The sequence below is a fragment of the Panthera uncia genome, chromosome E1 (assembly GCF_023721935.1).
Source record: "Panthera uncia isolate 11264 chromosome E1, Puncia_PCG_1.0, whole genome shotgun sequence".
Taxonomy (NCBI): Eukaryota; Metazoa; Chordata; class Mammalia; order Carnivora; family Felidae; genus Panthera; species Panthera uncia.
The window spans coordinates 32,142,404-32,155,895 of NC_064814.1; the positions used below are offsets into that span (position 1 = coordinate 32,142,404).

The window sequence follows — 13,492 nt, forward strand, 5'->3', positions numbered from 1 at the left end:
TTTATAGCAGCTCTATCAATAATAGCCAAAGTATGGAAAGAACCCAAATATCCACTGATGGATGAATGGATAAAGAAAATGTGGCACACACACACACACACACACACACACACACACTGGAGTATTACTCAACAATGAAAAAGAATGAAATCCTGCCATTCACAACTACGTGGATGGAACTAGAGGGTATTATGCTAAATGAAATTAGTCAGTCAGAGAAAGACAAATATCATATGACTTCACTCATATGAGGACTTGAAGATACAAAACAGATGAACATAAGGGAAGGGAAGCAAAAATAATATAAAAACAGGAAGGGGGACAAAAACATAAGAGACTCTTAAATATGGAAAACAGAGGGTACTGGAGGGGTTGGGGGGGGGGGGAATGGGCTAAATGGATAAGGGACATTAAGGAATCTACTCCTGGGGCACCTGGGTGGCTCAGCCGGTTGAGCGTCCAACTTCAGCTCAGGTTATGATCTCACGGTTCGTGGGTCCGAACCCCACATCGGGCTCTGTGCTGACAGCTCAAAGCCTGGAGCCTGTTTTGAATTCTATGTCTCCCTCTCTCTCTCTGACCCTCCGCCACTCATGCTGTCTCCGTCTCAAAAATAAAATAAATAAATAAATAAACATTAAAAAAAAAAAAAGGAATCTACTCCTGAAATCATTGTTGCCCTATATGCTAACTTGGATGTAAATTAAAAAAAATAATAAATCAAATTAAATGGTAAAAAAAAAATCATCAGGGTTGGGGCACCTGGCTAGAGATCAGTTGGTAGGGTGTGACTCTTGATCTCGGGGTTATAGGTTTGAGCTCCATGTTGGATAGAGATTACTTAAAAAAAAAATCTTTATTTATTTTTTTTTCAACGTTTTTTATTTATCTTTGGGACAGAGAGAGACATAGCATGAACGGGGGAGGGGCAGAGAGAGAGGGAGACACAGAATCGGAAACAGGCTCCAGGCTCTAAGCCATCAGCCCAGAGCCCAATGCGGGGCTCGAACTCACGGACCGCGAGATCGTGACCTGGCTGAAGTCGGACGCTTAACCGACTGCGCCACCCAGGCGCCCCCAAAAAAATCTTTATTTAAAAAAAGAAAAGATCATTGGGGTTTCCAATGCCTGTAGAATTGATCCCAACTTTTAGTGTAATTTTTCACAAGATGACAATAACATGCTCTTCATCAGTGCCTCACATCTTACAACCTCAGCCACACTGAATTCATCGTGCCAAATATCCACACTGTTTTTTAAAATCATTGATTTCTGGGGTGCCTGGGTGGCTCAGTCATTCAAGCGTCCAACTCCTGATTTCAAGTGCAACTTGGCTGGAATCTGGTGCTCTAGGTTAGGCTGAGTTTGGTGGCTCTCATTGCAGTTCTATTGCCAGGTGTCTCTCATACTCTTTGAACCAGAAGATAATTCTTCTCATGGAGATAACAGGGTTAGCAAAAATACACAAAGCCTTTCAAATTCAGAGTTGGCACACTGTCCACTCTATCCATATGTCACTGGCCACAGCACATCCAGAAGCAGGGAAATGTACTTTGCCCATCACGAAATCATGCGGACACAGGTACAATCTTCCAGTTACAAAATAAGTAAGTCAGTGGTATGTAATGTACAGTATGGTGACTATAGTTAATATTGTATCGTATGTTCGAAAGTTGATGAGAGTAGATCTTAAAGCCTTGTGAATAATTTAAATAAATAAAAAAGTAGAAAAATATATAACTATGTGTGGTAATGGAGTTTAACTAGACTTACTGTGATCATTTCACAATATATACACATACTGAATCACTATTTTGTACATCTGAAGTTAATATAATGATATATGTCAATTATATCTCAACAAAAACCACAATAGAATATGGATCCACAGAAGAGTAAAGAATTGGGGTGAATCATTCACTTTACTAGAATACTACTATTTTCTTTGGGGGAAAGAAAAAACCAGAGTAGGTCACTATGGTACATGTAAATGATAGACATGGTATTATTACAAGAATATTCAGATAAACATTCCTTTCGGTTATTTTTTTTAGACTTCTCGTTTATGCTATCTTACATGAAATAAACAGGGCAATGAAGCATGTAGAACACAAAAATCCATACACAATGACAGAATCAGAAGTTAAATTTCAAAAAAAAAAAAGTTAAATTTCCCTATAGTTTACCCAAAACCTGAAGTGTATGTATATAAAGATTTGTTTAATTAAAGAACATAGGTTCATGATTACCACAGAACATAAATATATAAAATGTTTAGGAACATAATAAAGAAAAACAGTGTGGTAGAAGTTTTCAACTTAAATTAGCTACAATATTGATATAATGGGTTCTTCATCTCAACCTTACTGCTCCCCTTTTCAACACTGCTGACCCACTGGTAGTTTCCCCCAGTCGGGTAACACCTCTCATCTCTAGCCTTTCACATGCACTGCTTCCTTTGCCTGGAACATTTACCGTTTCCTTCACTGGCTAATACCAGCTCATCGTTGAAGTCTCAGATTAAATTTTACCTCTAACAAGAAGGCTTCCCCAGATTAGGTGCCTCTTTTCTTTTCTTTTTTCTTTTTTTTAATAAATTTTCTCCTCTGCTTTCGTTCCTTTTTTTTTTTTTAATTTTATTTATTTATGTAATCTCTACAACCAACAACGTGGAGCTCAAACTCACACCCCCAAGATTAAGTGTTGCAGGCTCCTCTGACTGAGACAGCCAGGTGCCCTTAGGTACCTCCTTCCAATGTGCCCCCCATAGAACCTGGTATTTACTTGTCCCATCATGGCATCTGTCTCAATGTATTTAATTTCTCTGTCTCTCAGATAAGTTTCATAATATGTTAATATGTTATACTTTAGTACTAGCCTGCCCTAGTAACACTTACTGAAAGTATGAAGTACTATCATTTACAATTAGGCAGATAAAGTGGAGAAAGGAGGAATTTATAAAAGTTACAAAACTCTCACATTTCCTAACAAAAATAAATTGTTCTAATAATGTAGGCATATTTTACAGTCACTACATGAAAATCTTTTTTTTTTTTAAGTTTTTATTTAAGTAATCTCTGCACGCAAAATGGGGCTCAATCATGACCCTGAGATCAAGACTCACCCATTCCTGGGACTGAGCCAGCCAGCCACTCCTTACTAAATGAAAATCTTAGCAAAAACTGAGATTATTTCCTCATTGATAAAATGAGAACAAAAACATTGAGTCAAAGAATCAAGGATCGACTTATTCAAACTTTTAAAGTGTTACATACTGGGGCACCTGGGTGGCTCAGTTGGTTGAACATCCAACTTCGGTTCACATCATGATCTCTAATTCATGAGTTCGAGCCCCACATCAGGCTCGCTGCTGTCAGCACAGAGCCTGCTTTGGATCCTCTGTCTCTCTCTCTCTTTATCTCTCTCTCTCTGCCCCTCCCCTGCTTGCGTGCCCAAGCTCACTTACACTGTCTCTCTCAAAAATAAACTTTTTAAAAAAAAAAGAAATCTTTTAAAAAATAAAAAACAAATAAATACATAAATAAAATGTTATATATTGAATTCTCTCACTCTCCCTTTTTCTCGGCTCCTCCTGCTCTCTCTTTTTCTCTCTAAATAAATAAACTTGAAAAAAATTCTAAAATGTTATATATTGAGACAAATTAGAAGTATAACCTTTTTAAAATCTAATTGAAGGGGTGCCTGGGTGGCTCAGTTAAGCATCAATTAATGCTTAATCATTAATCAATTAATGCTCAATTAAGCATCCTACTCTTGATCACAGCTCAAGTTATGATTTCACAGTTCATGGGTTCAAGAGCCAAGTTGGGCTCTGAGCTGACATCAAGGAGCCTGCTTGGGATTCTCTCTCTCTCTCAAAATACATAAACTTAAAAAAAAAAAAAAGCCTAATTAAGAATAAATTTGGTGGCTCCTGAGTGGCTCAGTCAGTTAAGTGTCCAGCTTCTACTCAGGTCATGATATCTCACCATTCGAGGTCATGATCTTGCGGTTCATGGGTTCGAGCCCCATGCCAGGCTCTGTGCTGACAGCTCAGAGCCTGGAGCCTGCTTCGGATTCTGTGTCTCCCTCTCTCTCTGCCCCTGCCCTGTTCATGCTTTCTCTCTCTCTCTCTCAAAAATAAATAAACAAAAAAATATTTTTTTAAAGAATAAATTTTATTTATCGGATATTAATATTGAAACTTTGTAATATATTTGGGTAACAAATGTAAGATTTTTTTGTTTTAAAACTTTTACTTTGCTCCAAGGAAGAAGAAAACTTCCCACTTGATTTTAAATGGGTTCATACGTATGACCTCTCATACCCTATTCTTTAAATCAAAGATGTGTTCACATCAAAAATACTGTTTAAGAGGCGTCTGAGTGGCTCAGTTGGTTAAGAGCCCAACTCTAGATTTCAGCTCGGTCATGATCTCGCCATTCATGAGTTCAAGTCATGCATTGGGTGAACTCAGCTGAGCTTGAGCCCAGCTTCAGGTGAGCTTGAGCCCTGCTTCAGGTGAACATGAGTCCCACTTAGGGTGAGGCCCACTTCTCTTTCTCACTCTCTCTCCCTCTGCCCCTCATGGGATTCTCTCTGTCTTTCCCTCTCTCTCTGCCCCTTGCTCACTTTCACCCTCTCTCTCTCAAAAACAAACAAACAAACAAAAAAAAAAATGGGGATACCTGGTGGCTCAGTTGGTTAAGCATCTGACTTTGGCTCAGGTCATGATCTCATGGCTCATGGGTTCCAGCCCCATGTCAGGCTCTGTGCTGACAGTTCAGAGCCTGGAGCCTGCTTCAGATTCAGATTCTGTGTCTCTGTCTCTGTCTGCCCCTACCCTGCTTGCTCTCTCTCTCTCTCTCTCTCTCTCAAAAATAAATAAAAACATTAAAATAAATTTTTTTAATGAATAAACATTTTAAATAAATAAATGAATGAATGAATGCCAAAGAAGAAAACAGCCACACTGGAGGCAAGGGAGGTAACTCAAAGACTTTATATACAAAATTTGGGAATAAAATGGTTTTATCAAAAGCAGTCATGTTCTTCATCCCCTACCAAATGATGTCCAAATGATGCCTAATAATATCTCAACTATCTTTCTTCCCTCTTGCATCCATTCTTCCAGCTTTTAAGGACATTTGTTTAACAAATAGCTTACTTTTTTCTGAAATTCAATTTATTTGCAATACACATTATAACAGTTTTGGTCTATTTTTATGATCTAGAGCACTAATAGAAGTCACAATCCACAGGTTATGAAAAACTTATAAACAAGACCTATACACTGAAAACTAAAAAACACTGTTGAGAATTATTTTTTAGAGAACGAGAGAGAGAGAGAGAGAGAGAGAGAGAGAGAGAGAGCATGTGCAGGTGCAAACAGGGGAGGTGCAGAGGGAGACGAAGAGCAAGATTCCCAAGCAGGCTCTGCACTGGCAGTGCAGAGCCCAACCAGGCTCAATCTCATGATCATGAGTTCATGACCTGACCCAAAATCAGGAGTCAGATAGATGCCCAACTGACCAAGTCAACCAGGTACCCCAGAGAGAAATTTTAAAAGATCTAATAAATGGAGAGATAATGTTAATTAATCAGAAAATTCATTATTCTTAAAATATCAAATCTCCCCCAAATTATTCTTTAAATTCAACATAATCAAAATCCCAGCAGGCTTTTTTGGTAGAAATTGACAAAAAACAAAACAAAACAAAACAAAAAACTTATTTGAAATGCAAAATAATTTAAAATTTTTAGAAAACAAGAGCAAAGTCTGAGGCATTATATTAGATGATTTCAAGACTCACTATAAAGCTACAGCAATCATGACAGTATGATATGACATTAAGGAACAAAATAGTTCAAAAATAAGTAAACCAACCCATACACACTTGTACAAAGGAGCTAAGGTAATTCAATGGGGAAATGATAATCTTTTCAACAAAGAACAAGGGAATATCCATATGGAAAAATAAATTAAAAAAAAGAACTTCTACTCTCACTTTATACCACATACAAAAATTAACTCTAAATGGACAGAGATCTAAATGTGAAACTTAGGGGCACCTGGATGGCTCAGTTGGTTAAATGTCCCACTCTTCACTTTGGCTCAGGTCACGATCTCACAGTTTGTGGGTTCAAGCCCCATATCCTGCTCTGTGCTGACAGTGTGGAGGCTGCTTGGGATTCTATCTCAGTTTCTTACTGCCCATCCCCCACTCAGGAACTCTGTCTCTCTCTCTCAAAATAAACTTTTAAAAAAAGTAAATGGCACCGGGGTGGCTCAGTCAGTTAAGCGTCTGACTTCGGCTCAGGTCATGATCTTATGGCTTGTGTGTTCAAGCCCCATGTTGGGCTCTGTGCTGACAGCTCAGAGCCTGGAGCCTGCTTTGGATTCTGTGTCTCCTCTCTCTGCCCCTCCCCCACTCACACTCTGTCTCTCTTTCTCTCAAAAAGACAGGTAAACATTAATAAATAAATACAAATAGTTAAATGTAAAAACTAAAACTACAGATATAAAAGAAACATTTGTGACCTTGAGTTAGGCAAAGATTTGTGAGATAGAACACAGAAACCATAATCCATAGAAGAATAAATGTGTAAATTGGACTTCATCAAAATTTTTTATGTGAGAGGGTAAATAACAGAGAAAATTAAAGGGCTCTCATAATAATTAAAAAGACAAACATTTCAATTTGAAAACTGATTCAAAGATTTCAACAGATATTTCACTAGAGAAGATATATCAACTGCAAACAAGCACATGAAAAGATGTTCAATATCATTAGCCATTCTGGAAATGCAAATTTAAACTAATGAGATACCACTACACAACTACTAGAATAGCTAAAATGAAGAAGACTGACAATACCAAGATACCAAATGTTGGTAAAGATGTGGTGAAACTGGAACCCTAAATCACAGCTTTGGTAAAGATTTCAGCAATTTCTTATGAGATGAAGCATATACTTTATCACACTACCCCAGAGAAACAAAAACATTACGTCCAAACATTACAAAAAACATTATGTCCAAAGACTTATACCACAATATATAAATACCACAACAACTTTATTCATAATAGGCAAAACCTACAAACATCCCAAAATCCATAATCTAGTAAATGGATAAACAATTTGTAAATCTATAGCAATGGAATACTACGCAGCAATGAAAATGATCCAACTACTAATATGTACAACAACATGGATGAATCTTATTGTGTTAAGTGCAAGAAGTCAGGCACAAAAAAACTGCAAGTTATAAATGATTCAACTTATGTGAATTTCTAGAAAAGGCAAAACTAGAGATCAATGATTGTCAGAAAGTTTGAGGGGAGGAGGTTGACTACAAAGGGGCAGGAAACGTCAGGTGATAGAAATGTTCTTTCTGTACTGTCTGTGGTGGTGGTTACATGACTGTTCACATTTGTCAAAACTCATCAAATAGTACAACTAAATTTGGAAAGTTTTATTGTATGTAAGTTATATCTCAAAATCAATTACAAAAAAAGTAATGAATGTATACTTTATTATATTTCATTATTACAAAAAAGAACTTTAAAACAAGCATTCTCAAGTTTTAAATTCAAGTACAAACTACATAGTACACAAAATTAATACCAAATAAGATTCGGGGCAAGTTATCATATGAAATATACAGCAGAGATTGTTTTCATCACTTACTAATTCACCTTAAAACTCAAAAAAAAAAAAAAGACTTGCCAGAACCTATCCAAATCTGTGATAGAAAGAAGCAAAATACAAAGAACTACTCATTTAAACAAGCCATAACAACTCTAGCTATAATAAGTATTATGTCAGTGTGTTTCATAATGCATTATGACAGTGAGCTTTTAGTTAAAAAAAATTTTTTCTTCAAGTTATGACTTTCTAAAACATACACTTTGGGTAATAAAATTATATACTTTTTAGTAACAAAGGTTGTAATAAATTACTCACAGATAATGAAGAAAGATGTAAGGCAAGAATCAAAATTCTGGTGTGCATTCTGCTTTCAGATGCTTTGACAATACTATTGCACTGCTAGCTGTAAAGTACAGTAGTGCAATAAAGTCAGAGCATTCGTTAGCAGAAATTGGTAGGAAAGGAACACAAAAGCATCTTGCATCAGTTGAAGCTTCAGTGTGAAAAGAATTTAAAGAAGGGCTGCCATTTTGTACAGAAGACACCCCAAACCTAAGAATATGTATATCAATGTTAAAAAGAATTGAATCTAAATATCAAAATACTAGTTTTCTGATGACTGACCTATGATTAATATTCAACAGAAATCTGTAGAAAGGAATTGTGTAAATACGTCCTAAGCTTTAGAAGTTATTAACATGGGTATTGTTGAAACGTTAGGACTGGTATTAACAAAACCAGTTATAATTACTACCAAAGCAAAGTTGTGAAAAAGATTACTGTTCTTGAGACCTGTTGGTTAGCTCCCCATAGCAAATGATTAAGAATATCAGAGAAACCAGGGGCACCTGGGTGGCTCAGTCAGTTGAGCGTCCAGCTTTTAACTTTGGCTTGGGTCATGATCTCACTGTTTGTGGGTTCAAAGCCACATTGGGCTTTGTGCTGGCAGTGTGGAGCCTGCTTGGGAGTCTCTCTTTCTCCCTCTCTCTGCCCCAGTCCTGCTCATGTGCTCTCTCTCTAAATAAAGAAACAAACAAACAAACAAACTTAAAAAAAAGAAGAATATCAGAGAAAACAAATGAAAAGTAAAATAAGTTTCTCAATCTCTAAATACCCAATCTATGTTTCTTGAATCTAAACTACATTACATACTAAAAAGCTATAACTGAGGCGCCTAGGTGGCTCAGTCGGTTAAGCGGCCGACTTCAGCTCAGGTCATGATCTCGTGATCCATGAGTTCGAGCCCCGTGTGGGGCTCTGTGCTGACAGCTCAGAGAGCCTGGAGCCTATTTCAGATTCTGTGTCTCCCTCTCTCTGACCCTCCCCTGTTCATGCTGTGTCTCTCTCTGTCTCAAAAATAAATAAACGTTAAAAAATTTTTTTTAAATAAAAAAAAAAGAAATAAAAAGCTATAACCATCTTATGGCTTTTTATCTCAAGAGTTTACAGATTTCCAGGGAATTAACGTCTCCTAAACAAGACTTCCTAATAGAATACTATGGAAGGGGATTTTAAAATTTCAGTTAACCCCTGGGGCGCCTGGGTGGCTCAGCCAGTTAAGCATCTGAATCTTAATTTCAGCTTAAGTCATGATCTCACAGTTCATGGAATCAAGCCTGGAGTTGGGCTGCACCCTGAAAGCATAGAGCCTGTTGGCAATTCTCTCTCTCTCTCTCTCTCTCTCTCTCTCTGACCCTTCCCCACTTGTGCACATGTACACACATGCTCTGTCTTTCTAAAGCAATAAATAAACTTTAAAAAAATATATAAATAGTGCCGTCTGGGTGGCTCAGTTGGTTGAGTGTCCAACTCTTGATTTCAGCTCTGGTCATGAGCCCGGGGTCATGGGATCAAGCCCGTCAGGTTCTATGCTGAGCGTGGAGCATGTTTGAGATTTTCTCTCTCTCTTTCTCCCCACCCCCTCTGCCCCTCTCCCCTGCACTCTCTGTCCGTAAAATTAAAAATAACGTATTTTTATAAATCAATCAATCAATCAATAAAATTTCAGTTAACCCCTAAAGATCTTAAATACAGGAAATCATCTCCATTTCCTTCCAACAGAAAAATCAAGGAGAAAATAATATATGGTACAGGAGGAGGTTCTGAAATTTTAAGAATCCGGTTTTCTTGGATTCAAGCCAATTATCACCATCCTATCCTTTTAACTGGTAAGACACCATTCAAAAGTCAGATGTAAGCCCAGAAATAGAAATATTATGATAGTATAACATTGTACTTTTGTGCACAATGGTACCACAAAAGAACAGTGGACAAATATCACTCAATCAGTACGTGAAAGGGAAAAAGAGAACAAAGATAACACTACAATGAGTTTATTCCTCCATTAATAATGTTGATTGATGCAAAAATAGTTTCCATTGTCACTAATCTTTCTTTAAATCAGCTACTTGGTTAGATTGAACCTCCTAATTTGAGTTAGAAATGAACTCAAATTCAGGACAACTGGAACATGAATGACTAGACCTCAAATCCTAGGCCATACAACTCACGTATTAGAACAGTTCAACTCTGCTAGCCAAGGATCAAGTTTTAAGGAAAGTATTCATAAATAAATAAATAGAAGTATTTAAGAGTGAAATGTTTAATTTTCTGAATTAGAAATTAATCCAAATGAGAAAAATATGAAATATTTTTAAAATAAGAGGATCAGGCTATCTACAAAGTGAGAATACTTTATTTTCAAAGTTCAATAATACGCATTCTCTTTCACTTACTAAATTTTCTTTTCTTTTTATAATTTTTTTTTAATATTTATTTTTTGAAAGAGAAAGAGTGAGTGGGGGAGGGGCAGAGAGAGAGGGAGATACAGAATCTGAAGCAGGCTCCAGGCTCCTTAGCTGTCAGCACAGAGCCAGAGGTGGGGCTCCAACCCAGAACCATTAGATCATGCCCTCAGCCAAACTCAGATGCTTAACTGACTGAGCCACCCAGGGGCCCCTGATTTAATAAATTTTCAAAATTAGTTCCTCAACAAATCCTTTATTCAAGTAAGGTAGAACCAAAACTCAGAGGATTGTACAGGAAATCATTTCTTTCTAATCTTAGAAAATAAACCAGTTCATAGATATAGCACATGGCAAATCTGAAGATGAGATGCACCATCTTTTACTATTCAATCAATAAAAAGCAGTGATAACAAAACTGTAATAGTTCAAATACATTTTTTAAACTCTAACGATTATGGAAACAAACTAATAACTGGAAGTGGGGGGAGGGGAAGGCTACCACTAGGTTACTTGCAAGTAATTTAAGAAGACCTGCTTTCTTCTCTTCACCTCTTAAAAAGAATTTTTAGGGGCGCCTGGGTGGCGCAGTCGGTTAAGCGTCCGACTTCAGCCAGGTCATGATCTCGCGGTCCGTGAGTTCGAGCCCCGCGTCAGGCTCTGGGCTGATGGCTCGGAGCCTGTTTCCGATTCTGTGTCTCCCTCTCTCTCTGCCCCTCCCCCGTTCATGCTCTGTCTCTCTCTGTCCCAAAAATAAATAAAAAACGTTGAAAAAAAAAATTAAAAAAAAAAAAGAATTTTTAAAAACTACCCAATCATTCAAACACTTAAAAGTTTAAGAGCCTGGCTACCTCATAGTTTTCTAAAATCTACTTTTTTCAAGATGTACACTTAATCATTTTCCCCTTAAATTGTGTTCAATCTAAACATTTAAAAAGGAAAAAGAGGGGGCGCCTGGGTGGCTCAGTGGGATAAGCGTCGGACTTCAGCTGAAGTCACGATCTCACAGTTTGAGAGTTAGAGCCCCATGTGCTGACAGCTCGGAGCCTGGAGCCTGCTTGGGATTCTGTCTCCCTCCCTCTCTGCCCCTCCCCCGCTCATTCCCTCCCCCCCCCCCCCTCGCTCTCTCTCGCTCTCTCTCTCTCTCTCAAAAAAAAATAATAATTAAATAAATAAAAATTGTGTTTAATCTAAAAAAAAAAGTCCTGTGAGAATACTGACTCTCATGCAGTCAAAAAAACCTTAATTGGTACCTCAAAAATAAACAGTCAACTTAAGGGAGGAGGAAAACTGTTAAAAGCAGAATTAGTATCATTTAGCATCTTACAATTAGGCAGAAATCTCCATCTGGAGGGAGAAATTCAGAATGGGTAAAAGGGCAAGATGGTGTTAAACATTTATGCCGGTTGACAGAATCAAACTAGGATACTTGACATATTTTTGGTTCTTTTGTTGGTTTAAAGGCATTTCGTGATTAAAAAAACCAAAACTCTGAACTGAAAGTTCATTATTACAGGTTTGGAAAGTGGCAAAAACTTCTTCCTTCTTCACTGCTATTCCCTCCCACCCCATTCCCCCCTACTCCCACAAAGAAAATTAAAACTCAAAATTGTTAGAATCAACTGTAAAACTTCAAGTCGAATTTGTATGGGAGAGCCGCTACAATTCATTAATACATCAGGAGAAAATAATAAGATATATCAAGCTCTCACATTTTCTGGAGGTGGGAATCAGGGTATGGGACTCAGTTTCTTCCAGGATCACTACAAGTGTAGATGCTAAGTGACCTAAGGTTCAACTTGGAGAGAGCAACGCTGACACAAATGATATCTAAATTGTAATGCCAGGGTATGGGAGGGCGGGGGAGGGGGGACGGGCGGTTTGAGACGGAGAGTAAAGATTTGAGCTTTTTGAATTAATTGTTATTTTTCTTTAACAAAAAACCGACAGGAGCTCAATGATGGGCGCGTCCTCCAAATTCCTCATTTTAAAGAAAGCCAGCCCAATTCAAACATAGTAATGCAGGGACGGGGTAAGGGCTGAAGATAGAACAAGGGGAACTAAGAAGAAAAAAGCGCGGGCGATCTAGCTGGTAGTCTAAGAATGGGAGAGAGGGAATAAAGAGAACAAGTCAGTAAAGGATCCATAGAAAAAAACTAGGACAGCCCTTCAGCTTGGCGCCCCGGAGCAGGCCAAGCAGCCGCCTGAATCCTTTCCAATTATTCGCCCGCGCCCCCTACTTTCATAAATGAATGAAACTCGGCAACTCGAAAGCAGGGTACCTTCCTTGTCCCAATTCCTCCCGCGCTCCAAGAAAGGAGCTCGAGGTTCAGGTCCCCATCGCTCACACCTTTCCCCCACCCAAGGGCTACCACCTTCGATCCAAACATATATTGGCCTTGGAGCTTCCTCGACCGCTAAGAAGTTGTACACGCGAGTCTAGAACCTTTCTCAGACTTTCTCAACCCGCCTTGAAGAACGTGAACGGCTCTGCCCTAATGGGATTTCTCTCCGCCCCCCTCGGTTTATTCCCCACCTCACCTTCCATCCCCCTTTCTTTGAGTGTGAACGACCTCTCCCCTTCTTGGAGCGGTTAGGGTCTTTTGGGGAGAAATGCAAAAAACGCTGCCTGCACGAGCCACAGTTCCTTGAGGGGCGGAAAGGTTAGGGCACGGAACAAGGAATTCCAAAGGCCCAGCTACCTCAGCATCTCCCGCCATTTCCCTCACGAGTTTCCCGGATGTAACCCCTTCCCCCGCGGCGGTTAAAAGAGACCAGGCGGCTGCAACTCCCTTTGATACAAGAGGAGGGAACTTGAATCTGGTCCAGCTTCTGCCGCCCAAGGGTTTCAGGCGACTCGAAATTGCATCCCACCTTGGAGGCCATCCGAGAGAAATAAGCTACCCAGTAGATCTCCTTTATTTTACACTCACCATCAGTTCCAGCTTATCGACCTCCGCCTCCATGTTGAATAGTTGACATTCCTCAGACCGCGGCAGTGCTTAAGCCGCAAACCGTGCTAGCACTGAGAGTGCCTATTGGACAGCTGTCACTCAACGTCTCACGCTCATTGGTTCCCCTTCTTCACTGGTGCCC

The 13,492-nt window shown here is 38.8% G+C and overlaps 1 protein-coding gene across 1 annotated transcript in view; it reads right to left on the reverse strand.

The window, feature by feature from the left end:
* Window positions 1-13,433, reverse strand: part of SKA2 (spindle and kinetochore associated complex subunit 2) — a 49,665-nt gene extending 36,232 nt beyond the window's left edge. The window contains exon 1 of the mRNA XM_049637811.1: window positions 13,330-13,433. Coding sequence (XP_049493768.1) covers window positions 13,330-13,362 — 33 coding nt within the window. The 5' untranslated portion in view covers window positions 13,363-13,433. The remainder of the gene's footprint in view (window positions 1-13,329) is intronic.
* Between the last annotated feature and the right edge of the window lie 59 nt (window positions 13,434-13,492).